Raw genomic sequence first — 27,865 nt, 5'->3', positions numbered from 1 at the left:
GTTCTTTGCCGAAAACAATGTCAAGATACCACACAGTTCATGCACGTTATCTTTTAGCAGACTGCAGACTTCGGGGTGTCTCTATTTAGTGCTTTGTTTCCTGTATTCTTTGGTTAAGTTTTGCATCTGTAGTTTGAATTGGTTCTAAACCTTCTACCTGGTGTTATTGCAGAACTATAATGTCGTAAATTATGATGAGAGAGTGATGGATGGATTCTATGATGTTTATGGAATTAATTCCAATGCAACGATTCAGGGGAAAATGCCATTGTTAGTGGATCTAAAAGCAGTTTCGGTTTTGGATAATGTTGATTATGAAGTTATCTTAGTAAACCGTGCAGCTGATATGGAACTGCGGCAGCTTGAGGATAGAGTGTACTTCATGTCCCGGGAATGCCGAGCTTTAAAGAAGGTCCCAGTTACAAGTTTTTTAGTTGAGAAAATCGCTGACCTTGTTGTTAATAGGATGGGAGGTCCTGTTAATGATGCAGAAGAAATGTCAAAGAAGTGGACTGCAAGGAGTTATCAGCTAAGAGTTTCATTAAACTCTATCATTCTTCCCCTTGGCTGTCTTGATATTGGACATTCACGACATAGGGCCTTACTCTTTAAGGTGACAAGAGTTTCAATCTCTCCTTCCATTTCTTAACTAGATTGATATGGATAATTAGCTTGCTTTAGGATACCTTATTAAAAAAAAAGAGTTAGCTTGCTTTAGTATCAAATGATTGGTACTCATTATCTTTGAAGTATTCAGTGATGAAGTAAGTTCGGTTTAACTAACTAGTAACACCCACTATTTATTTCAGATAGATCTTTGCCTGTCTTTTTAGATTCAGCAGTGAAATTCACTCTTTAGTATAAGGGCATCTGGCATCTTATCCAAATTAAGAATCTGTGCTAGTTCTGTCATTTTTAAATATATTACTCCTTTTCTGATCAAATGGAAAATACAGAAAATCTTTTACTTCCAAGAGTGGATGATTGACTTTCTCTTCTGCACTAGTTTATATTGACTCATGCTTTTAACCATATATGAACCATTTCCTCTTCTGATAGGTACTTGCTGATAGAATCAACCTACCATGCAAACTAGTTAAGGGAAGTTACTACACTGGCACTGATGATGGAGCAGTTAATTTGATCAAATTTGACAATGGAAGGTAAAGAGTCTTCTGGTGGCACATTTCCTGGATGTTTGAAGTGTTTACTGAAAATGTCTCTGTGTTTTAGATCTTTGTAAGAGGTGGATTTGATTTGTGAAAAAAAGAGGTGAATTTGTTCTGCTTTCTCAAAATTAGTATTTCTAATAATATCATTCATAGTGGTTGTCGAGTTTCTGATGGTGTTCCCCCCCTCTCCCTCCTCTCTCTTTCTTAGATCTTTCCACCCTATTTTTCCAGTTGTAGAAAATCATGTAGAGCAGGGGTGAGGTTTGAGGGTTTTGGATGGGTAAATGCTACCCTTTTAATCCGTTCTCATTTTACATGTAGAACTGCTTGAGCAGATATGCTTTTGATTTTAATACGAATTTGTCGAGTTTTCTGCACAGAGAATGCTGCTATTTACTGCTTGACAGATTTTTATTATTTTGCGTGAATAACTGTTATGTATTTTTCTTGTTCTTCATGCTTTGGTTGTCAATTAAATGAAGTTTCCGGTTATCAAGTAAATGAAGTTGAGGCATACTTACATTCGTCTTTGTAAGATATAGTATTGTTTTTACTTTTTGATCAAGTTAAAAGTATTTTCATTCGTAAACATGACCAAAACGGTTGTATACAGAGGTTATACCAAAGAATCAACACTCTACAAAATATGATTCTCTACGAACTCCATCCAATCCTCTAAACAACAAGAAACTTTTTGTTTACACCAAAAGGAAGTAAGGGAGCGGAGACTACTACTCAACACACAAACAACCTTCCGCTTTCTAAGATTTTCCGCTGTCAAGATCACCCCTCTAATGGCTAGCCAAGTAAAAAAGCATACCTTCCTCGGAACACCTGAGCCATATGGCATTACATAGAAACTCAACCTCTTCTCTAACCAAAATTTTCGGAGAAAGAACTTCACAGAGAACACTCGATGACTTCCAAGGTGCCACCACCACACATCAGGATTATCCACCTAATTGATTTGTCTATGAAGTCTATCAATCTTTGGAACTCACTCACTTCCCAATCTTGAAATTCTCTTCTAAATCTCAAATCCCAAAAAGCCTCTCCACCTCGTGACCTCCTAATTTGTTGAATTGTCAAGTCTTGTTAGCAAGATATTAAATACAAACTCTGAAATTCGTCTTTCAAAATTATATTCCCACACCATTTATGCCCCCAAAAATTTACTTTCCTCCCATTTCCGACCTTGAGTGAGATATTTTCCACTAAATAATCCCATCCCTTTATAATATTTCTCCAAAAATCATACCCTAAAGGCTAAATAATATCTCTAATTTTCCAACCCCCATCCTTATTCCCATATTTATCACCCATCACCCCTGCATAAAGCTTGTACCTCCATCTCGAACCTCCACATCCACTTGCCTATAAAGCTTTATTAAAATTTTTTAATTCTGTAACTCCCAAACCTCCCCATTTATTTTAGGAGTTGTGACAATCCCCCCTCCCCGCATCAAATGAAACTTATTTGCCCCGTTTGCCGCATCCCAAAAGGAAATTTATCTGAATCTTTTCCTACTTTTCAATAACCGGAGTTGGAGCAAAAAACAAAGACAAGTAGTAAGTGGGGATGCTAGAAAGTGTGCTCTTAATAAGCACTTCCTTCCCACCCTTGTATAAATATTTTCTTTGTCACCCTGCTAGTCTTTTCTCGACTCTCTGAATATCGGACTCCACACAGTGTGATCCATGTGCAAAGCACCTAAAGGTATTCCAAGATATGTGGTCGGAAGAGCCCCAACCTTACAATTCAAAACTCGAGCAAGTGATGCAATATCATTCACCTCCCCAGTCGAAAATATCACACATTTCCTCAAATTGATTTTAAGTCTTGACACTACCTGAAACCAAGTGAGAGTTTGGCCTAAATAATCTAATTGGGTCACAATTGCATCACAAAACACCAAGGTATCATCACGAACAACAAATGAGACATTGATATTGTCCCTTCTCCCCCAACCACCGCATCAAAACCCTTCAAGTAGCCTCCCGAAACAATTTTATCCATCATCTTGCTCAGGGATTCCATAACTAAAATAAACAACTTCGGCGATAGAAGCTCCCCTTGTGTCAAACCCCTCGAGCTCCCAAAGAATTCTAACGGGTTACTATTTACCAACACAGAAAATCTCACTGAAGAAATGTAAAAATAGATCCATTTCCTCCACTTCTCCCCAAAACCTATTTGAAGCATAATGGAATCTAAGAATTTCCGATTTACATGATCGTATGCCTTTACAAGGTCAAGTTTGCACAAAACACCTGGTAATTGCTTTCTCCTAGAATCCACCACTTCAATAGCCACCAATTTTGTATCCAAAATTTTTCTGACCTCCACAAATACATTATGTGAAGTAGAAACTGTCTCATCCAACAACTTCTTCTTGAGTCTAATAGAAAACACCTTAGAAAGAATCTTGTAAATGCTTCCCGCTAAGCTAATAGGTCTATAGTCTTTCACGCTTGTACCACCCTCTCGTTTAGGGATAATGACAACGAACGAGGCATTCGAACTTCTTTTGAATTCACCACTATTTTGGAACTTAGCAATAGAATCGAATTCACCACTATTTTTGAACTTAGCAATAGAATCCATCAAATAGGTTTTGACTGTATTCCAGCAATGGTGAAAAAAATCCAAAGTGAAACCATCTGGCCTGGAGCTTTGTCACCCGCACAGCACTTCACTGCTCTTTTCACTTCCTCTTCCTTGAACGCCCTCTCCAATTTGACTGAACTCTAACACCCCTCCCCCCCTCTCCCCCTCAAGGTAGGCTTCCACTTTGCTTTCTCTTTAAACAATTTTTCATAATAATCTACAACTGCCCACTCTACTTCCTCTTTCCCTGCAAGGCTCACCCCATTAGTCTCCACTGATTCTATAGGGTTCCTCCTTCTATTAGCTATTGCCACCCTGGGAAAGAATTTTGTATTAGAGTCCCCCTCCTTCAACCATAATGCTCTCGATTTTTGCTTCCAACTAACCTCTTGAGTCAAAGCCAATATAGCTAACTCGGTTTTCAACAATTCTTTCCTCTCTTTCTCCCTCGTATCTAACCCCCTCTCCAACTCCCCTACTTCATTCATAATGTCTCTCATCTTCATGTCTACCCTCCCAAACGCCTCTTTATTCCACCCCCATGTCTACTATAAATAATTTCAACTTCTTGACTAGCCTATAAGAAGCCTCCCCTCCACTACATAACTACTCCACCATGTAGCTACTTTCTCCTGAAAATCAGCCACATTTAGCCACATATTCTCAATCTAAAAGGAGATCTCATCCGCCTTCCTCTACGACCATCCAACAATATAGGTGAATGGTCTGACAACAGCTGTGGAAGAGGAACCTGGATCGCATTGGATGCCATCTCCTCCCAAGTGGTAGACACAAGAAATCTGTCTGATCTCGATCTAGAAAAAGAGTCTTCCGACCTCGATCAAGTGAAAGAGGCACCTGTCAAAAGCAAATCAATAAGAAGAAAGCCATATATAAACTCTAAACTCCTCCATGGCCCTAGACACCACCCTATCCTCGCCTTTCAGAATCTAATGGTTAAAATCCCTCTTAACACCCAAGAAATATCCCATCTCCCCATACCAACACCCAATTCCTCCCAGAAAGTCTCCTTTGAGCTCTTCCCCACCAGTCAATACACACCCTCAAAACCCCATTCCATTCTTTTTTCCATGCCTTGAACCACATTCCTAACATGAAATCTTCCTTATAAACCTCCACACACTCAACCTTTTCTTTATCCCAAAGAATGAGAATTCCTCCCACACTTCCTTGGGCCGGGATGTAGTCATACTTCACCCACCTACCCCACACACACTTTTAATTGTATTATCTGTCAAAATCTCGATTATTGTTTCTTGAATACATATCACATCCGCTCCCCATTCCATAAACCCTGCTTTAATGATGGCCCTTTGTTGTATTGTTTATACTTACTAAAAAAACGAGTACTGTTAATTTCCTCTGTGCTCTCTTTTTGCTCTTGCCAAGTTTAGTCAAAAGTTTTTCGTCTAAATCGCTGTTTCATGTAGGATACTAGCTGTTTATCAGTTCTTTTTCCTTTATCTTCCATTTTAGTTCTTTAACCTTCTACTCTGTAGAATTACAATCGTGAAAATTTAGGAAATTTTCCAGTGGTGACCTGATTGATTATTGTTTTAATGTGCAGTGAATATATTATTGATTTAATGGGAGCACCAGGTGCGCTGATTCCTACTGAGGCACCGAGTGCTCAATTACAAAGTTATGCAGTAGATGTGCACAGTGTAACACCACTTCCTTCTGGTGGCACTATCATTTCATTTCCTGTATTAGACACACAAACTGGAACAGAATCAGGTTCAGTTACTACTACTCATGGAGCTGCCAATACATTGATTTCAAGCACAGAACCAGCTTTCTACCGCAATGAAGCAAAGGGGGATTGTGGAGTTAGAACTGTAAGCACCCAGATTGAGCATGACTCTGGAAATCTCCTTCCATTGTCGCCTAGATTATGTGATGCTTCAGCAGTTTCCCATGATAATGCATCCATTGCACAAATAACTCAGGCTAGAGAAGCTTGCGAGAATGTGAACGGTCTTGCAGAAAACTCAGAAGTTAAACTTCAAGGTGTTTTCTCGCAGAGTCAAATGTATTTGCAACCAGATCTGGTTTTAGGAGTTGTTGCTGGAAAAAATCAATTATCAGAGGAAAGGATTGTTGATACTAGACAAAGTTCAGAAAATAACATGCAGTCTCTTGTAGCCTTCACCAGGATGCAGTTTCCTTACAGTATCTCCTATAAAAGCGAACAGTATACTGTTGCTGCACCGGGAGACCATACACTAAATGATACTTCAGGTGAGAATTTTGCACATGTTAGATGTAGAATGAATGACACAATCCAAACAGGTCATGGAGCATTTGTGGGTTTCTAATTTATTCATTTTCCTAAATCTTTTAAAAGAGCAGTCTGAAAGTTGTTTTACTTGATGAAGGTGATAAATTCTATAGGGAGAAGTTTGGAAATATTTCAGATAACAATTGTACTTTCAAAGATAAAGAATCAACTACAAAAGCAAGGGAAATGGTTACTTGCATGCAGTCCAAGTCTTATGCGGTGCAGAAAGAACAGCTTGACCCGATGCTACGTGGAGTGGGAGAGTGGGAAATTCCGTGGGAAAATCTCCATGTTTTTGAACGTATTGGTATTGGTAAGACTCAGTGCTTTAATTTCATCTTCTGTGATTGGACATGGATGGGTGATGCAACCTTGGAGAAAAGTTAGTGCGGCTTTATCTAAAGTCAGATTTAAGCTTTCACTTTTTTCTTTTCTGTTGTAAACATATGGCTACATGTTTTGCTATCTTCTTGTTAAATGATAGAAGAAAAATAGCAGAGCTAGACTGAAAGTTCAGTATGTTATTCGTAAACTATGTAGTTCACAGTTCATATGCAGTTACCTAATGATGTCAGGTACAGTATTATTCTAAATTGAGTTCAATAAAAATAAAGATGTGTACATATAAATGTGTGCTCAGTCATATAGAGCAGTCATACTTTTATTCTCTGTAAAAAGGCCACTTCTTATGTTATTAAACTTGGTCATAAGCAAAAACAAAATGTCAAATCATTTTCTTTTTCCTAGTTTTTGTGTTTTCAGGTTTATTCATTTCACATTGTCTTAGTTTTGTGAATATTCCTGTTAATAAGTTATGTGTGAATTCATGTGAATAATAAGGTCTAACTTATAAGTTTTCAGATGAATTTGTTAGTTTCTTTCCTTGTCAAAACTAGGTCCTTTTTGTTTGTTTAATTGCTATTAATCATTTGCAAATTGTAGCTTGTACATTGGGTAAAGGTGAGTTGGCAGATAATATCACCCTTTATTTTATGGATGTGCCCTCATTTAGTGCCAGCTATTCGAAAGTTGGAGCTCCTTCATCTAATTGGAAAGACCTGAATGCATTACCTTTCATCACATGAAAATACAGTACTCTTGCCATCCCCAATTCAGTTGTCCGGATTTTGTCTGTTTTACGGAAACAGAATTGTCATATATTTTGTGTAAGGAACTGATTGTCATAGAAAGCTGAATGCTATTTTGTTGAAAATGTAGTATCCTTTCATGTGCTTTGTGGTACCTCCCTGTTACTAGCTTTATTAAAATATGATCATCTTATGAGAAAATATCAATGCCTTTCAATATCATATTACCAAAATTTATCATAGTTCTGCTTTTCTTAAAAATATAATAAATACTCCAATTCTGGAAGCAGTATACATTGTCTTCACTGGCCACTTCCATTTAACTACCACAAGACTTCATTAATTCACAGGGGCAAAATTTTGTGTGAGTGCCTCCAGTAGTATTGCTTGAGTGGAGACTTTTACCGCTTTGCTACTCATTTCCCCATTCCCTTCCTACTTTTTACTTACTTTTAGGAAGCAGATTATTTTGTTCCTTATGAATACAGTTTAACATTTAAATTAGTTATATCTTTCTTGCTTAAGTGAATGTAAAAAAGAAGGCAATCATTAAGATTAGATGTTCAACATAATAACACTGATGTGACTTTGCAGGGTCATATGGCGAGGTATACCGTGCAGAATGGAATGGCACAGTAAGTCTTATTTCTGATTTGAATTTCTATTTCTCTACCGTGAGTAGGAATAAGAACCATAGCACATTAGCTCTAGAGTTTGAGAAGTCCCCAATTTTCTGTGTTCCATATTCTGGAGAAAGCAAAATGGATTTGCCTTTTTCATGGATCGGTTTTCTAATTTTCTGCAGGACTCTTTCAAATAGGAAAGTATTATGAAATTCTTATATGTGCCAATCCTTTCCATGAATTTGGAAATAGTAGGAGCTATTAACACTACTTGATGCATGCACACTCTCTTATCATTAGAGGCATGTCACATGTGTGCACTGTGTATTAAATGGCGTGACCAAATATTTAGTCACCTTACACCTTTTATCAAAGTTGTTTCGGAAAATGTCATTTGCAGAGGAAATTGACAAGAAGAAAATAGGCAAAAATCAAGACATCATTGAATCATATGTGGTTCTCATGATTCTAAGTGGAAGGATAGGAAGAGTTTCCACTCTACTCTACTTTTAGCGGCATTGGTACATATACATTTCTCCCTCAATTCCAATTTATGTGATGTAGTTTGACGCGGCCTGAAGTTTGAAAGTAAAGAAGACTTGAACTTGTGGTTTTGCACATACCATAACTAGCTATATGACTTTTGAAATTTGTGGTTTACACATGCCCTAACATTTATGTGGCTATAAATGAATTCCGGATAATAGTTGCTTTCTGCTTGAAGGAGCAAGGAAGAGCTAGCTTCCCATTATCAGTAAAATGAGATGTTTAAAGTTGAATTGCTTCCAAATATAGAAATTTGCTTTTCTTCTTAGAATGGATTAATAAGGGAATCCTGTCACATAAATTGGAACGGAGGGAGCATCTGTTTTCCTAGTAATATGTTTGGAATGCAAGATGATGATTAAGGTAATTTAGAAGCCAGTGGACTTCAAGTAGACTAAAAGCAACTATTTTAAATAATAGTATGCATAGTATAGACAAGATTTTCCTCTTAGATCTATGTATGTAGCCTAATAGATAAGCTGACATTTCCTTCACGAATTCCTTTCTTCCCATAGTCACTATAGTTGCAACTGAACGCACACCCATGAACTTCATTACGACTTCCTCTTTCCTACTTGTCTCCTGTCTAAAGCACCTCACAAAATCTAAAATTGGTTCAGCCAGATTTTTTTCTCTTGATTGGTAAAGGGTATTGTATTAGAAGCAGCAAACTTCTGGCAAGTATTTGCAGACGCAAGTCTCATTACAAGATGTGAAATGAACTCCAAAAGTCAACCATGGCTTCTGTATCATTAGCTATTGTCATGTTGCACCCAATAAACAGAAGAGAAATTCTTCTGTGCTCTAAACTAATTACAGATTCCTTTTTGCTTTGAAAAATTCTCGGATTTCTTTCCTTCCAAATACACCACAGATGGCAGCAGGCATTGAGTTCCATATTCTTAGTTTGCCTTTTCCGGTCCTTTCATGTTCCAGCATTGCAGTAGCTCGACTGTCGCCTCAGGCATCACCCAACTGAACCCCCCACAATAGATAGTAGAAAATGCCAAATTTGTGAGGTGTAGGGACAATGTAAGAAGAGATTATTGACACTCTCCCCTTCTCACACAATGTACATCTGCTGCAGATTGTAGTTTTTCTTTTCTGAAGAATATCCTGAGTTAAACATGCTTCATGCATCACCAGCCACAAAAAAACAATTGACCTTCAAAGGTGCCTTATTTCTTCAGATGACTCTCCAAGGACAATTGGGAAAGCTGTCAGATGAATTCCTTATGATTTGATAACAACGTCTAACCTTGAATTTCCCCTTTGCATCTCCATTCCATAGTAAAGTGTCAGCTTTTGACAGAACTAGGCTTTGGCTATGTAGCTGAAGCATTAGAGAAGACACTATCAAACTCCCAATCATTTATATTGTGTCTAAAAGTGAAGTTCCAGCCATGTTCTGACCAATAATCAGCCAGATTCTAATTGAGCATTTTGCTCCTAATTTGAACTTGCAAGTAAATTTCATTTAGACATTCAAACTATGGCATGGTCATATTTGCACCTGCACATGCCCTCAAATTTTGGAAGAACTTTTGTTCATGTTCTCAAGCTCTCATTACGTAGATAAGTTAACCACATAAAATATGTCGCATCCTTTAATTATACACATTAACCGTAGTTGGAACATGCATGAGGTTTTCTGGCCTATTGAGGCTAATGCAAATAATCAAAGGAGGTGAGATACAACTAGTTAACTTTTCTATGTAATGGGTGCTTCAGAACACGCGCATAAGATTTTCTAAAATATGAGGTGAAAGTGTCTAATTGGAACACTTTAATATGTGTTCAGGTGCTCAACCAGAATAGGCCGTAGTTCGAGTGTTCAAATGAAATTTATTGGCATGTTTAAGGGGTTGTCGATGTATTCTGCCTATACACTTCCTTTTCTGGTAAGAATGTATATACAACACACATATATGCTCACATAGTGAGAAATATTTGTACGTGTAATAGTGATGGTCTCTCTTTACCGAAGCAATCTACCCCTAGCTTAATGTTTTAACCATTTTCTTTCATTCTCCATTTATCTTAGAATCGCAAACCATGCACTCTAATTCACTGTTAATTGTATGAGCTATTTAGATTCTCTTTAAAATTGAAGAGATTGTAAAGTGGTCTAGAACCTTAAATGGTATTAACATATGAAACACTATGTTTAGAAACCATGGCAAGGAAGAGACATGGAGGTATATTTTTGAAAAATCCCATTCTCTTGGTTTTTCAGTTCGTTTTGCTAAGTCCCCCAAAATTAGACTTAATCAAATCAAATAGGCTATGCCCTCAAACTAAATTCATTAGATGGAAAGTGCCTTGTTGTTTGCTTTTTGCGGATGATGTAATCTTGATTGATGAGACACGTAGGTGGAGTTAATGCTAAATTGGAGGTTTGGAGGCAAACTCTCGAGTCTAGAGGATTTAGGTTGAGTAGGTCTAAGACGAAATATTTGGAGTGTAAGTTCAGTGAGGTGTCTCATGAGTCCGATGTGGTGGTTAAGTTTGATACTCATTTTATCAGTAAGAGATAGTTCAATTATCTGGGGTCTATGATTCAGGAGAATAGAGAGATTGATGAAGATATCACTCATCGAATTGGGGTAGGGTGGATGAAATGGAGGCTCGCCTCTGGAATCTTGTGTGGCACAAAGGTACCTCCTAAACTTAAAGGCAAGCTCTACAGAGTGGTGGTTAGTCCGGCTTTGTTGTATGGGGTGGAGTGTTGAAGATGAAAGTGGAGGAGATGAGAATGCTTCGGTGGATGTATGGGTGTACTAGGAAAGATAGGATTAGAAATGAGGCTATTCGAGATAAGGTGGGAGTGGCTTTGGTCGAAGCCAAGATGATGGAAGCGAGGTTGAGATGGGTTGGTCATGTGATGAGGAGGAGCACGGATGCCATAGTACGGAGGTGTGAGAGGTTGATTAGGGATGGTTTCAAGTGACTTAGAGGTAGACCGAAGAAATATTGGAGGGAGGTGATTAGACATGACATGGAGCAGCTCCAGTTTACCAAGGACATGGCCTTGGATAGGAAGTTGTGGAGGAGGCTGATTAGGGTAGAAGGTTAGTATGAGTTTAGGATTTTATATTTTTTATTGTATTACTTAGTGTATCTTGTTTATGGTATTGTTGGATATGTTAATTTCTATTGTATCTTGTTCTTTTACTATTCCTTGTCTAGATCTATTGGGAACAACCTCTCTATCTCTATCTCACATTTGAGGTAATGGTATGGACTGCGTACACTTACCCTCTCCAGACCCCACTTGGTGGGAATATACTGGGTATGTTGTTGTTGTGAATAATCAGAGAGACAGTGTAGAATAAAGCGGAATTAATGAACTACAAATTTTGGGAAAAGGCTGGGCATAGTTATAACAATCAAATAACCTGGCTGGGCATAGTTATAACAATCAAATAACCTAATCTATGTAAATTAATCAAATCAATATGAAATTATGAATTGTGTGCTAATCTTAACAGTCTCCTTGAAGCATTTTTTTCATAGGCTCAAAACATGTTGCAAATGTATTGAATTCGAGGAATTTTGTAAGAACATTGGCTTGTGGGTCATTTAAGTCGATGAAGCTAGAAGCAATTCATCTGGATTCAATTTTATGTTACTAAAACACAATCCACCTCTACGTCACCTCAACTCTTGGAGAAGTCATTTCTTTACTAGATATATATGGTTGCATGGGTCATAGCTTGATATTCAGATTTTGTACTAAATTAGTGACAAGATCTTGGTTTTCACTCTTCAAAGAAATTAGATTTTCCCTAATCAATGGCATAGTATTTAGAGGTAGATTGTCTTATCTAATCAGGAACTTGCCCAATACAACTTTTCTTCTAATCCAAGCTAATTGGGGTCAGTTATATATATCCTTACCATTCATTTCATTCTACTTGGTCATGCTTAGGAGCACATCCCAATGTATTCTGTTGTGTAGGATAAATAGAAGTAAGAGCGAATATATGCACCACAAATTTAGTCGGTATAAGAAAAGAGAAGTTAAGGTGAGATTAGATGGAATTGTTGTGTCTAAAGCAAACAATGCAGATATCTTGGTTCATTCCAGGAGAATGGAATGGTAGATGATGATGTTAAACAGAATCAAATCGGATGGTTTAAATGCAAATTTGCTACCAGGGTGTTATGTGATGGAAGCATGCCTACCAAAATGAAAGATAAGTTCTATACAACAGTTATGAGGCCAACAATATATACGGGAATGAATGTTGCGCCTTTAAATTCCAACACATCTGTAAGATGAGTGTTATGGAGATGTGTATGCTCATACAAGATTAAAATATACAACATTCGCCAAAAGGTGCATAGCACATGTATATTCAACATTCGCCAAAAGGTGCATAGCACATGTTGAAGATAAAATAAAAGTTTGCATGATATAGTTTGGTCATGTCCCGCGTCAACATCCGGATGCACCGGCTCATAAATGTAATACTAATACCATGGTGAGTGAATGTGTTAACTGAAATCATGTGGAAAGAAGTTATCTAAAAGACCTATAATTTCTTTGGAATCCGTGCAAACTTACCAAAACTCAAGGCACAATGGAAAAAAGAACTATATAAGTTATCCAATTAGTTAGGAATATGCTTTGGTCATGTTAGTACATCTGTTTTAGGTTTTGTGCTTTTTAGCATTCTTTTAGCCCTATCTGAGATTTTTATGCCGAGAGAAATATAGATAACTTTGGGTACTCTTTCTATATTTTTATTTTTAGCCCTTTCTGAGATTTTTTTTTCCTAGTGTTTGTGTTCTTTGGTATCACGTCAAATCTTTGTTCTGGTTACTTGCTAGAGTTCTAGAAAGTTGGCATGCACTGGTCACTCACTGTCCGTCCGATACTTTGTACCGATAAAATTTCTGAAAGAAATTGACTAGCATCCCGCATCTCTGTGCCGATAGCATGAGAGTGGTCTGTATTGTTTACAGTAGTGATTGTATAATTATCTAACACCTTTTATCTGTAAATTTAATGTTGCAGGAAGTTGCAGTGAAGAAATTCATGAATCAGGATATAACAAGTGATGCCCTAGCACAGTTTAAATGTGAAGTAAGTTGTAACTAGGCAATGATATGATGTCCCTGTACTATGAGTTCTCCTGAAATTCTAACACGCTGTGAATTTCATTTTGCAGATTGAAATTATGTTGCGGCTGAGACATCCTAATGTTGTTCTCTTCATGGGAGCTGTAACTCGTCCCCCAAATCTCTCTATACTGACTGAGTACCTGCCCAGGTTGAGAACTCTTTGCTACTTGCACATCTACTGACATACTGCAATTAGTGTTTTCCCATATCTTAAATATTTAGTCTTAGTTTCTTGGCTCATAATATTTTTCAAAATTATGGACATTGTTGCCGGTTTGGTAGTGGCTTGTACCTTTTGCCTTTGTGTTCTCTCAAATCTTTGTAATGTGTTTGTGAAATGATGCTCTTGTTTATTTCTTCGCTTAGCAAATGATTACACAGTTTAAAATGTTCGGGAAACTCTTATCTCATCTGATACCTCCTAGATCTTTCTTTCTCAAAAAAATACCTCCTAGATCTATTGCCATTGATGCTGAGATACTTGATAGTATCACATTTGTGTTGAGTAATATGTCAATTTGTTTCTCTTCTGAAGCATATCTGATAGCCATAGTTTTGGTGCAGGGGAAGTTTATATAAGCTACTGCATCGTCCAAGTATCCAAATTGAGGAGAAAAAGCGTTTGCGGATGGCACTTGATGTGGTATTTATTGGAGGCGGAACACCTTGGTTTGTTGTCAGATCTAGTTTCCTGTTTTCTAATGTCTCAACTTCTTGTAGGCCAAAGGAATGAATTACTTGCACACAAGCAACCCTCTCATTGTGCATCGAGATTTGAAGACTCCAAATCTTCTGGTTGATAAAAATTGGGTTGTTAAGGTGCGTCTTACTTGAATCTTGTAATAGTGTGTCTGACTTGAATCTTGTAATAGTAGCCTATAAAATTTGTAAGAAGTAAGCTTTTGTTTATCCCCCAATAATCCATGCTTCCTCCATGTTTGAAGGTTTGTGATTTTGGGATGTCCCGCATGAAGCACCACACATTTCTCTCTTCAAAGTCAACTGCCGGAACGGTGATTGCATGTTCACTTTTATGAAAGTTTATGCCATCTGTCCAGGCTTCTTTCCTACTGTTCTCTACCCTTTGAGAACAAAAACAAGAACTAACAAAGATTGTGGTCTAGAGAGGTTGAGAAGAGATAAGATCTGAAACCTTCAAATTTGCTAATAGTATTCCATTAATTGCAGGCTGAATGGATGGCACCAGAAGTTTTACGGAATGAACCATCCAATGAAAAGTGAGTTTATTCTTTATTAATATCCTTCGTTAGCGAACTTTTTTATGGTTATTAGTTTTGTATGTTCATGAATGTGTTTGGTTTGTCTGGTTTGCAGATCTGATGTGTTCAGTTTTGGTGTAATACTCTGGGAGTTAGCTACTCTCAAAGTGCCATGGACAGGGATGAACTCAATGCAAGTTGTTGGAGCCGTTGGTTTTCAGGGTAGACGCCTTGATATTCCTGCAAGTGTTGATCCCATAATTGCAGAGATTATAAGTGAATGTTGGAATCAGTATGTATCTTTTGAACTTGATATAATTTCATGTGCAAATGAATTTCAAGTGTGTTCATGTCCAGAAGAGTCTTCATTTAAATGACTAATGTCCTTCTCTGCAGAAATCCCCAAGTGCGCCCCTCTTTTGGGCAGATTATAAGTCGTCTTAAGCGTCTTCAGCATCTTAATGTCAAGGGATTTGAAACTTGTACAGATCAGCATAAAGGTTGACAGGTTAGGCATTGTTGTAATAATAACAGAAGCTTGTTGCTGGGCTCAAAGAGCCAGAGCAACTGAGAATTGATTGCAAAGTCTTGTAGATGCAAAGAAGCACACTAGAAAACCCTGGATTGGAAGCTGTTGGTTCATTCGAAGTGGGGACTCAACGCAACCAAATCAGAAACAAGCAGATATCTCCAAGGTAATGGCTGCGGGAAGTGCAGTAGTTGAAAATTAGTTCATAGTGATCGTTGTATCAAGTCTTCAATTATGTAAAAGGAAAAAGAAAAAAAAAATCCCTTTTAGTTTTAGTTAGTTTTTAGGCTGATGAATGCACTACCATTGAGATTTGTAATGAGTTCCACAAAGGAGCAACAGAGGAAAAGTCTCAATTCTGTGAAGGTCGTCGAAGGAAGCAATTGTAAACAGTCGGTCTCTGCAGGTTGTACCAACAGAAGAATAAATGGAAATGAGGAAAATTTGCTACATTACCATCTTTATTCTCTGTGTCGTGCTTATATAGTGACGACAATTTTGTGTACAGTAATACCTGCACAATGAGTACAGTGCTAAACTTATTTTCTAGGCGTAGAAGTACCACCAACCTGAATAAGGAGTTTATGTCCCGTGGATTAACTCATTGTAAAAAAGGTTAATTAAATTCACCTACTACTTTTGCGCGGGTGAACTGCTCTGTTTTGGCTTGATTTCTTTGTTTAAATGCTTTTGTACATAAGCTTATCTTCTATTACATTTGTGACCAAAATGACAACTAGCTGCGGCAAATCAAGGAGTTAAAAGAATGCGAGATGTCACTTGTATTTGTTTACACTAAAAATGGTATAGTATATGAGGTCATTGTATTTGTTTGCACTCAAAATGTTATAGTATATGATGCTCAGAGCACGCGTCCTAATTTAAGTCTTGTTTAGATCCGTCTACTAGTGGTTTCGTTACTAAAAGGAAAGAAATAGCACTAGAATAAAGCAGTAAAGCAGAATGAATGTAAATTCATGCGTTTCGATCTTTTGCTAGTGTTTCCCTGAACCACAGCTACAACTCCGGTAATGTCTGTGAATGACTAAGTAAAACAAAGGAACGTTAAGTGGACTTTGGTAAAAAGAAAGTGTAATATTGTTGTTGTATTGCTTGGAATGCAGAATGCCCTTACATATGGGAGTGAACTATTTATTGACGACAATAGTGAGGCCATAGCCAATACAAAAATTACACTAGAGTAGGGGTCGTTTGGTAGTGTATAAGAATAATGCAAAATATAGTATATTAGTAGTGCTTTTATTAGCTATACTTGCATTAGTTATACTTATATTTTCTTATGCAGTGTTTGGTTTGATGTATTAAAAATAATATGAATTACATAATTTCTAAAAAAAAATCTTTTTTTTACACAATGCTCACCATATATATATTGGAAAGGATGTGAAAATATTTTTTGAGAGATAATAGTGTCTTTAATCATGTTGATGCATGCATTGGATCTATTGCATTGCTAATACCATGGATTTTGAGGTATTAGTAATGCACATCTCAAGACACAATAGTGTATAACTAATGCACATAGGACAAAAAAATATATCAAACAAGGTATTAGTAATACTCATTAAACTAATACATGCATTAACTTTCTAATACACTCTACCAAACGACCTCAAGTACTACAACTAATAAGAGGTCACGTGTAGATGTTAATAGTGCTAGCTATTATTCCCATGGCTACTTAGGTCTGTACGGGCTCATCCACATACCTATACGTGACACATTTCTCTTTTTCGTCCTTTCCTCCATAGCATTCGAGCAAGGATACCTTTTCTCTTTTTGGTCCTTTCCTTTATAGCATTCGGGCAAGGATCCCTTCGTTCTTTTCCTCCAAGAACGCTTCCTCGAAGGATCACTACTCTCATTAATCTGGAATTTCACATATTCATTAGACTTCATTATTACGTGTCACCTCTAGTATATCGAATAAATTTCCTCTGCTACAATAGCCCCTTCGTCTTCTGATTATGGCATTAGCCGAGACCAGGAGAGGAAAAGAAAAAGGCTAGCTTGTAACATCTGCACTATTTCCCTTATTGGTCATGAAAGATAAACAATCTTTCCTTTTTAATCTCTTTTACTACGTATTTAGTTCTGTCACAGTGTTTTGCCCAGGCGGCATGGGGAACCCTTCCATAGCAAACTATAAATATGAGCTCCCTCATTCTTTTTTAGTTTTCTATGCTTTTTCCTTTATATCTCTAAGACTGCCAACTAGATTTTCCTTAGCGATTTTCTCGTTCTAATTCTACAACTGTTTCCGCCTCTAACATGTCTTATCATCTTCAAGTTCTGTAAGATTTCTCCTGCCTCAGGTGGTTTGAAAGTTGGATAAAAAAAGAAGAATGTTTCTCTTAATCCCATCGTTGATAAAATTATCCCCATCATTTTGATGCCATTTCAAGATCCTTCCATGCAAACATACTGGAACAAAGGTCAAGGCCATTGATGAGTTATCTTCTATAATACAGGAAGAAACCCTATAGTCCCATTCAGGGGCGGACCCATTTATGTTCCTGTAGGTTCACGTGAATCCAATTCATCGAAAAATTACACCGTATATATAATCACTTTATAAATAAAAGTATATATATTTAATTTTGAACCAACTATGCACAAGTGAAGTGACTAGTTCAGTGGAAGTGAGTTCAAATCTTAATACTCGTGTCACGAGTTTGATACCCTATAGCAACAATCATTTTAAAAGCAGCAGCCTCGTTTTTTGGTTTTAACTTTTAAGCATCAGTAGTTGAAAAGTTTTTAAAGTAGCAGCCATGTTTTTTTGATTTTAAGCATCAGTAGTTGAAAAGTTTTAAGGAATTATTCTCAAAACATGCTAATTCAATGATTTTTAGGTAAAAAAAAAGGTTAACTTTTCAACTTTTTTTCTAAAAAACATGCTAATTCTCCGGTCCTTAATTCCCCTTATTCCCCATTTCCTACAGCACAAAGAAAAATAACAAAATCCTATAGCCTTCAAGTAAAAAAAAAGAGTCAATCTCACATCAATTAAGAAATTTATCAAGTTTGTTCTTTGCTCTTTATTCTCAACTTTTAATCTTTTATAGCTATAAAATTATTGCGGTCCTCAACTTGAAAAAATTCTTTCTACATAAAATTGACGAAAATCACAATTGATTTTCTCCTCAATTTTAGTTACTTTTTTACAAACTTCCAAAATTCAAATACTTACAATAACTCTTACTTTATAATGAGACGTTTAATTTGACAATATAGGTTCTAAATTCAATAAAGAGAAATTTCTCTCTGGTATCATCAAAGTTGCCGCAATCAAGTTCATCCACCCAAAATAATCCTCGCATGGAAGAGAACTTGAATCAATTAGAAGAAAATCATCATTCTGCTAAAAACCAAAAGCAATAAGTAAACTTGAATTTTTTACCGGTAGATCCAAAAGAAAGAAAATTCATTTGGAAATATCATCCGAATGATCGTGATGAGATTAGGAAAACATATATTCAAACAGGTCCACATCAACCTCGAGTTCGTGAGTTTCCTCAAAGATATATTTCTAGATTAAAACACCATTTTAATCGTAAATGGTTTAAAATACATCATGATTGGTTGAAGTATAGTGAAATTGAAGATGCCACTTATTGTTTATGTTGTTATTTATTTCAAAATGAAAACATTTATCAAGGTGGAGGTAAAACACTTTCAAGTATAGGATTCAGAAGTTGACACAAAAAAAAAGATTAGATAAGCACGTTGGAGGGCCGAATAGTGATCACAATCAGGCAAAGAAAAAATGTGAAGATCTAATACAAAAAGAACAATCAATTCAAACCGCATTTGTGAAGCCATCCAATCAAACCAAGCTTGAATAGAGAATTCATTTACAAGCTTCTGTTAATGTGGTGAGACTCCTTTTGAATCAAGGATTGACATTCCATTTACATCGTGAAGATCAATAATCATTGAATAAGGGTAACTTTCTTGAAATTCTTTCATGGTATGCAAGTCGGTGTGATAGAACTAGAGATCTTGTGTTTAAATCTAAAAAATAATCAACTGACTTCTCATAAAATTCAAAAGGATACTGTCACTGCATGTAAACTTGAAATATTTAAAGCTATTATGGAGGATCTAAATATTGATTATTTCTCATTGCTAGTAGATAAATCTTGAGATGTGTCACGTAAGGAGAAATGAAAATTATTGTGCTATATATTGATGGTGGGGTATCTATTGTAGAACGATTTATAGGGATTGTCCATGTTCATGATACTAGTGATGTATGTTTAAAAGAAGCAGTTGTTAACTATCTTACTCAACATTCTTTGAGTTTATCTTGTATACTAGGGAAATGTTATGATGGAGCAAGCAATATGCAAGGGCATCTAAGTGGCCTTAAAGTTTTGATTCAACAAGAAAGTAGATCAGCTCATGCAATTCATTATTTTGCTCATCAACTTCAGTTAACTCTTGTTGGTGTATCTAAAAAATGTCTTCAAGTTGGAGAACTTGTATTGTTGATTTCCAATGTATTAAATGTAGTAGGAGTTTCTTTTAAGCGAATGGATGAACTTCGACAAGCTCAAGCCTAAAAAGTTCAAGAGGCGCTAAATATGAGCGAGGTTGAAACTGGTAAAGGCTTGAATTAAGAACTTGGTCTTGCTAGATCTTTTAATACTCGTTGGGGTTCATACTATAAATCATTTAAGAAATTTATTAGTATGTTTTGTTCTATTATTGATGTCTTTAATAGTATTGTTGTTGATTCTGAATCTATCGAAGAAAAATCTAGGGCAATATGATATCTCAAACTTGTCAAATGTTTGAGGTTGCTTTCATAATTTACTTAATGAGAGGTATTTTAGCAATCATAAATGAGCTTAATGAATCCTTACAGAAGAAAGAACAAGATATTGCAAATGCTATTCTACTTGTAAAAGTGGTGAAGAAATGATTGCAAGATTTATAGGATAAATGATGGGATCCACTTATAAAAAATGTGTCTACTTTCTGTGTCAGGTATGATATTTTGATACCTAATTTTAATGAGTTCTATGTTAATTTTGGAAGATCTCGATGAAGAGTTGCTTATTATACAATCTCACATCACTATTACATGTAAGTATTTTATAAGATTATTGATTAGTAGCTTTAAGAACTCAATGATCGTTTTAATGAGGTGAGAACAAATTTGCTTATTGGGTTGCTTGCTTGAATCCTAATGAATCATTTTTTACTTTTGACATAAACAAAATAATGAGAATGACTGAATTATATCTTGATGATTTTGGTGAAAATATAATGGTTACTCTCAAGAATCAACTAGAGACTTATATTTTTGATGTTGGACTTGGTGACCTTTCCGGGGGAGATAGTTAAGACTAAAAAATACTTTAATTTTCCTCTTGTGTTTTATCTTGTAAAGTTTTCATTACTCATGCTGGTTGTCTCAGGTACAGTTGAAAGAGCCTTTTCGAAAATGAAGTTGATCAAGAGTGAATTGAGAAATTGAATGGTTGATGGTTTCATGTGTAGTTGTATGGTGCCTTATGTAGAATAAATAGTTAATACTGTTTCTGATGAAAGTATTATGAATAGGATTCAAGAAATGAAAACTCATAAAATAGTCTTATAATAATATGTTTTAGTTAATCAAACCTTGTTTTGTTTCATTTGTTGCATATTTATTTTTTATATATTGAGCCCACTTGGTGAAAAGTCTGGGTATGCCAATGGTCCCACTAGATTGTGTATGACATGCTAATAAAATTTGAGTGTTGGACCCCAGGACTTCAAGAGTATATTACATCTCCGAAACCCAACTATACTTTTGTTCACACTTAGTTTAGCATGTATTTCGGCAAACCCTTTATCGATGAAGTTATTACTTCTTTCTGTATAATATTCAAACTGTGTTTGGGCCAAATTAGTCCCAAGGTTTGGAGAGTTGTGGCATGCCTTTGTACCTTAGCATTGGGAATTGGTCAACATTTTACCTTGTCTACCTCCTACTACTTTACTCCCCTTGCATCATTTGAGGAGGAATGATGAAACTAGTTCAAATGGAAGGAGAGCTCTTTTCAAGAGTTCTGACGATGCCAATGATTGAGGCTAGACCGATCGATTCATCCCAAAACATAATATGGAGCGTGATTCTAGATAGTTGAGGAAGACATTCTGTAATAAAATAACATATTTGAGAATTATATATAAGATTACATGATGTGAGAATTATATATGTTGTCCCCTATAAGTATAAAGAACATGAGATTGTATGAATAGGGTGCAAACAGTCTCAATGATATTTGTTTTTTTCTTAGCTACCCTATTTTGTTAAGATGTGTAATGACAAGATGTTTGTTAGATTATCTGATCAGAGTTCATAAAGAGATGAAATAGAGAAAATAAATAGTTTTGCACATCATCATTATCAAATGTATGAGAAGAAACCCTAAATTGTTTCTGAATTTCAACATGAAAAATTTGAGGATTGTCAAAATCATATAAAGAACAAATCACTCATGAGAATTATGACACCCCCCACACGTTCAAGCCTACTAATTAAGCAATGACAACATAATATGTGGTTCCAATCTGATCCTATACTATTTACAAAATCTTAATTATATTCATAATATCCTACTAAAAAGATCAGTCAAATTCATGTTGCACAGAGATAGATTAAAAATATTTAATTTATGAGTTCTAAATTCTAAAATGTGCATCTTATTAGGTTCTAAATATATTAATTATGCATATTAAATAATTTTTTTAAAAACATACATAGTTTTGCCCAAACTATTTAGTTCAACCAAATCGTAGCCAATACTTTAACCCCATCTCTTGTTATGAACATCCTAACTTTTAGGTATGGTTTATTTGGTTTATTATAAAATAATAAAGAAAATATATCCACAATTGTGTTTATATTAATTTAATAAAAATAGAATATAAATCTAAATAAGGTGCAAACAGTTTCAATGAGATGCTCATTCTCCTTCTCAACTATCAATAATTTATTTCTATCTTTTGTTTGATTTAATTTTTCTACCTTAACAAATCGCTTTATAGGTTCACTAGCAATTATAACACCCCAAAAATCCAAGCTAAGATGTTAGAACCATGCTTGACATATATGAAAAATCAAACATCATATTTTTGTGGTATGGGAAGAGATTTAGACATATATTAAGGCCATAAGTAACTCCTAGATCATGCAAGGTTAAACCTTCCTTACCGATTGATTTCTTGTGAAGAATCTCTCCATAGTCAACTTCAAATAAGCATAAATTCTAGATTCTGAAGTGTTTTTAAGCACAAGACCTACCAAATGATAGATATTTGAATTATATTTTTAGTGCAACTAGTTTTCCCTTAATCTGACATCTGAATAAAAATTTATGGCCATTTTAGTAAAGCACTGTCCAACAGTGATAACCTATAAGTGTAGGTACGATCATGGAGAGATTATATGAACTACCCTAGGTTTTGGCCTATGAAAATTCCCGGGCTTTGAGCTCATTGTCTTATTGACGACTTAACCATATGAGTCGTATGGTGTGGGTACGGGCTAGTTGACCCTAGTCATTAGGTATCTAGTAGGTGGTGGTTGAGTTTTCGATCTTGGTAATGACTTGGTGGTCTGAGTCGTTAGGGGTGGTGAAGGGTTGTTAGGATGATCCTTAATCAAATCAGTAACTTAGTGACTTGACTTGGCTCTGAGTATAAGTGTCTCACTAGGAGCCATGAGGACAGGTTACGAGTGGTAGGGTTGAGTCGTATGTTGTCCAGTACCTAATCCCTTAAGTTTTGTCTTGCATACGACTAGACTATATGAGTCGTATGGTCTAGTAACGAGTGGGGTCATGGAGTCATATGGTGGACAATTATGGGTATCCAATTCACTGTCTTGGTGATGACTTAAGGATATGAGTCGTATGTTATGGTCACGAGTCAAGAGGGTCGACTCGTAACCACCTGCGGTCTTTTACAGTTTTTAGCTGGGGATCTTTGGAAATTTGCCACTTAAAACCCTTAAGAACCCACATCCCTATAATATTTTTTGGTCATTGATTTCACACTTTAAAAGATTAAACATTCCCTTTACTCTCTCAAAATCCTCACTAGCAAAATTGGCTAGGGTTTCTCCAAAGTTTTAATTTATGGTCTTAAGGATCAATTCTCTCCATGAATCCTTGTAATTCAGGCATGTGCCTCTTCCCACATTGTTAGTGTACTAAAAACACATGTTTAAAGCATTGTTCATGAATCATTAATGGTGGTTTTGAAATCAAGGTCGAGGGTTTTGAATGTATATTATTGAATATTATTTTCTATGGTTTAAAATGTTATTATTTATGCTTTAATTATGGTTTTGCGCATGTGGGTACATGGAAATGACGGTTTAATAAGGGGTCATGGTTAAACCCCCACAATTTGATGAGTTTGACTTTGATAATGGCATGCCCTCAACCTGTTTTTGAAATTGACAATGAATATGATTTAGTCACATAGTTTAACTATTCTTGGAATTCTTGCATTGCATAAATGGTAAATGGAACATGAATTGATTTTGGTTAGTTTCATATGGTTTTAGAAAGACCTTGGTGGCCATGGTTTGATTATAAATGGTTTTGGTTAATTAAAAATGATAGAGTATAATTTGGTTTAATAGCTTATGTGGTATAAGGTAATAGACTTGCAAACTCTAATTTTGGTATGATTATACCAACAGTTAATGCTTAATTAAAAGACTTCTTGGTAAATTGTTAGGAATGTGTAAAGAATTTAATATGGGTTTAAAGGGGAATATGTAGCAAAGTCGTGAAAGGTGGAGGTCCTGGGAGACCGACACTGGAAACTCATATTTGCCGATGTGAGGGTGGTCTTGGTGACCATGTGCACAATGTCACACTTTATATCATTGGGATGTACTAGTCATCCCAGGCTTTCTCCGGTCATGCGACTAACATGCACTGGGTCCCTTTTAGCAGGGAAGGATAAAACCATATATCCCGTGGGTTCCTTTAGGACGGTAAAATCTACACACCCTAGGTTAAGGCTTTAAATGCATGCTAAACCTTGTTCCCTATCCTGACACAATATATATATACATATCTATGTGATTGCATATGGTTATTAATTTGGTTTTGAAATAATGGCATTATCTTATCTTTATCCCTAAGTTACATCCTAGCGTTCACTCCACTGATCATCTTCAGGCGTTGTATCCCCACGCGATGCAGGAACCGACCATACTACTATTCGTTTTTCTTAGTGACTTGGATTTGGCGACAGTTTTAAGTCAGATTAAAGTGGTGATCTTTCATACTCTGAAAGGCTCTATTTCATGCTATGGACTTCTTTTCATTATTATTCTTTCTTTGGTTTTGGTTTTGGTTTTGGCTATGGTCGTAGGCATGTCCTGACCGGGTATTTTTTGATTATTCTTAGAGTCTTTGTCGAACTACTATGGGCATGGGCGGTGTTGGTTTTAGTGTTAGCATTGGTATTGGGATTGGAAATGGATGCTTAATTGGTTGAGGTTTGCAACTTTGGTTTTAAGCTTACTATCATGTCTTTAATTTAACATTATCATATCTTGTTATATGTTCAAAATTCACCCGACATGGGGGTGCAGGGAGGGTAACAGTTGGGTATTGGGGGTGGTCTTCGGTCCTGATTGGACTTGAGATACCCGGCATGACAAGGCCCTAGTTTAGGTTGAGATATATTAGTATCAGAGCCCTAGGTTCATGGTAAATTAGGAGTCCACAAAGCTGTGTCGAGTAGAGTCTCTTTTAAGGGTGTATAGCACGCTACACTCATAATGGAGAGGCTATAAGGCATTTAGGAATTTTTCACTTTCTTGTGTTCTGTTTTCAAGTTGTAGAGTCTAAGCTCTTGAAATCTTCTGTCTAAGCTCTTGAAATCTTCTCTAATACTCATTTGTTCGCTTTTCAGATCATTCTTCCCAGACGATCGAAAGTCTAATAAAACTCCTCTGTCCCACCCAAGGATAATGTTGATGGGACACAAGCTACTTATTGGGTCCAGACTTGGTATAGGGTTCTAGTACCTGATAGTCCTCCTGGAGTTCCACCGATCCCATCCATCCTTTCTCGAGTTCCCCAGATTGATGTGGCGAATGATGAGTTTTATTAGTCTATTCATATGGTTGCACAATTGGTAGCTTCTCAGGCTGAACGTAGTGCTATTGTTACTCCATCTTCTAGGGCCACAAGGGTTGGCCAATTTATGAGGTTGAATCCTCCAACCTTTACTAGTGTTAAGGTTGAGGAGGATCCTCAAGGTTTAATTGATAAGATGGAAAAGATTTTCTGCATTATGCATACTACTAACGTGGAAGGTGTGGAAGTTGTTGCCTACCAATTGAAGGATGTAGCCTACTAATGGTATGGGGAATAGGAAAAGTCTAGGGGTGACGATATTGAGTCAACCCTGTGGGATGATTTCTCTAGTTCTTTTCTGGACCGCTTCTTTTCTAAAGAGCTGTGGGAAGCAAAAGTGGAAGAGTTTGTCAACTTAAATCAAGGAAAGATGTCAGTCAAGGAGTATGTCTTGAAATTTTAGTAGTTGTCTCGGTATGCTCTGAAATTGGTTTCTAGCATGAGGACACCAACTTTATTCGGCTAGTTGGTAAGCTGAACCATAACTTGAAGCTAAATACAATGGGTTAACTTGGTGGAAAGTACCCCAAAAAGGGAGACATAGACAATATAATTTGAAAATAAGCAAGTCAATGGAAATAGTCTAAGTAGTCACCATAACATAGAAAACTATTCCATGACTTAGTAGAGCCAGTACAAAAGATACTACAAATACAACTCAAGTTGTAAAATAGTCAATGCAATTTGTCTCAGAGCAAAAGACTATACATAAATAAGATAGAAGAAAATGGGAAACTCCGACTCCAAGAGCTTACCCTATCTCCATTATCCAACATACCACGATCGACAAATTAGTGACAACAACTTGTTCTCAGATCTGCACCAAAAAGGTTCAAAAGTGTAGTATGAGTACCAAAACCATGGGTACTCAGTAGGCGTCATCGACTGACTAAGCTAAATCATGATATAAATATGATAAAATGAAAGAAAACATAACTAAGTCAAGGTAGAGGCAAACCTAAATCTACTCCAACATCGCTCTACATAAATAATAAATAACCGGAGTTATAACATAATATAAAGGATCAAACACATGTAATTATAACTACAAAATTGTCCCCCATAAGTCAATAAGTATGGAAAAGTAAATAACCCAGCGCCGACCCTCATAAGCCTAGAGGGTACAATCAAGTAAAGCATAAATCAGACCGCCGTCATTTGTCCATCTTCCATGATACAACTAGAATCCATCTCTGTCATACAACACTATTTCCTATTTTCGGACTTTAATCAATACCCATTTATCAATAGCATACTCCATTGCTGGACTTGAACCTGTATCATATAATAATTTCGTAAGTAATAACCGGACTCAAATCCTTAAATATATCATCAATATTGTCAATGTATTATCACCAATATCATGATCAATATCAAAGCAATTCTCGGACTTGAACCGATTGTTATATAATCAATACCATAATAATCTTTCAGACTTAAATCGGGTATATATGTCATCTATATCATCATCAATATTCAGACTTAAACTAGTAAGTATATTGATATACCATAAATATTACCCTCAATACCAATAACATAATCAATAGCATAACCAAAAAACATCAATTCTCAATATCAACCCATCACAATTATCAAATGCCAAATCTCCTTAACATTACCTTAGTAAGATTTTCTAAGTACATAACAAGCATATAAAAGGTTATAAGGATTAATACAAATCTTTGCCTAAGGTGGGTTAAAGGCCCACTTCTATTTTCTCAAAGTACAAATTAAAGAAAATTCTTTCCCGGACTAGGCCAAGGTATCAAAATTCACTTTAGATGTTAACTAAGCCACAATCAACCCTATGATAGAAATGTTACCTAGAGCATGAGCAACTAAGTCATTTATGTGTAAATTATGATTTTCAAAATAGCCTAAACAATCCAACTATCTCAAGTATTGCCATTCACATCACCAACACCTAAAACCCATCCCAAATCTAACATGATATCAGAAACATACTATGAACTAGCTCATTCTATAAGAAAGGTAAAGCCTAGTCTACCCGGACGTCGAAGAAAGCTCGAAAATCTGCTAAATCACTAATTTTCTCTTTTAAGAAGCTTCTGTAAGGTGCCATGATATCAAAACTACAATATTCTCGTCAACACAAGAAAAATGATATCCATATTTCATATTGTGATTTGGTCCAAAATTACTAAAAAATCCCATGTGGGTCCCATTTTGGAAATTGCATTTCTGAAGCAAACCCAATATTTCCTTATGCTCAAGGAGTAATTACCTTAAAAATCATGTGTAATTCGAGCTACATTGGTGCTAAAATCAAGTAACCAAGTTTTAGAGATTTTAGAGAAGAAAAGGGGAAATCAACCATGAACATGAAGAATTCTTACCACAAATCCAACTGAAAATCGTGTAATAATCATTACCCAAGCTTCCCAAATCACCCACGAGCTCTAATCCTAATCTTTCTCAATATTTAGGGTTTAACTCTCT

The 27,865-nt window shown here is 36.1% G+C and overlaps 1 protein-coding gene across 2 annotated transcripts; it reads left to right on the top strand.

Moving 5' to 3' along the window:
* Window positions 1–172: 172 nt before the first annotated feature.
* On the top strand, window positions 173–15,876 carry LOC124890913 (serine/threonine-protein kinase EDR1-like; the record flags this gene model as incomplete). 2 transcript variants are annotated; one of them, XM_047402764.1, is given in 14 exon segments in its annotated part: window positions 173–613; window positions 1,060–1,163; window positions 5,369–6,042; window positions 6,180–6,395; window positions 7,765–7,805; window positions 13,363–13,431; window positions 13,517–13,617; window positions 14,034–14,112; window positions 14,190–14,288; window positions 14,414–14,482; window positions 14,658–14,707; window positions 14,805–14,981; window positions 15,086–15,197; window positions 15,284–15,876. In XM_047402764.1, coding segments are annotated over 13 exon segments (2,229 nt in total), but the record flags the coding sequence as incomplete, so codon positions are not given.
* Between the last annotated feature and the right edge of the window lie 11,989 nt (window positions 15,877–27,865).

This window comes from Capsicum annuum, unplaced genomic scaffold, assembly GCF_002878395.1.
Source record: "Capsicum annuum cultivar UCD-10X-F1 unplaced genomic scaffold, UCD10Xv1.1 ctg2683, whole genome shotgun sequence".
Lineage (NCBI taxonomy): Eukaryota > Viridiplantae > Streptophyta > Magnoliopsida > Solanales > Solanaceae > Capsicum > Capsicum annuum.
This window is presented reverse-complemented; position numbering and strand designations above follow the sequence as displayed.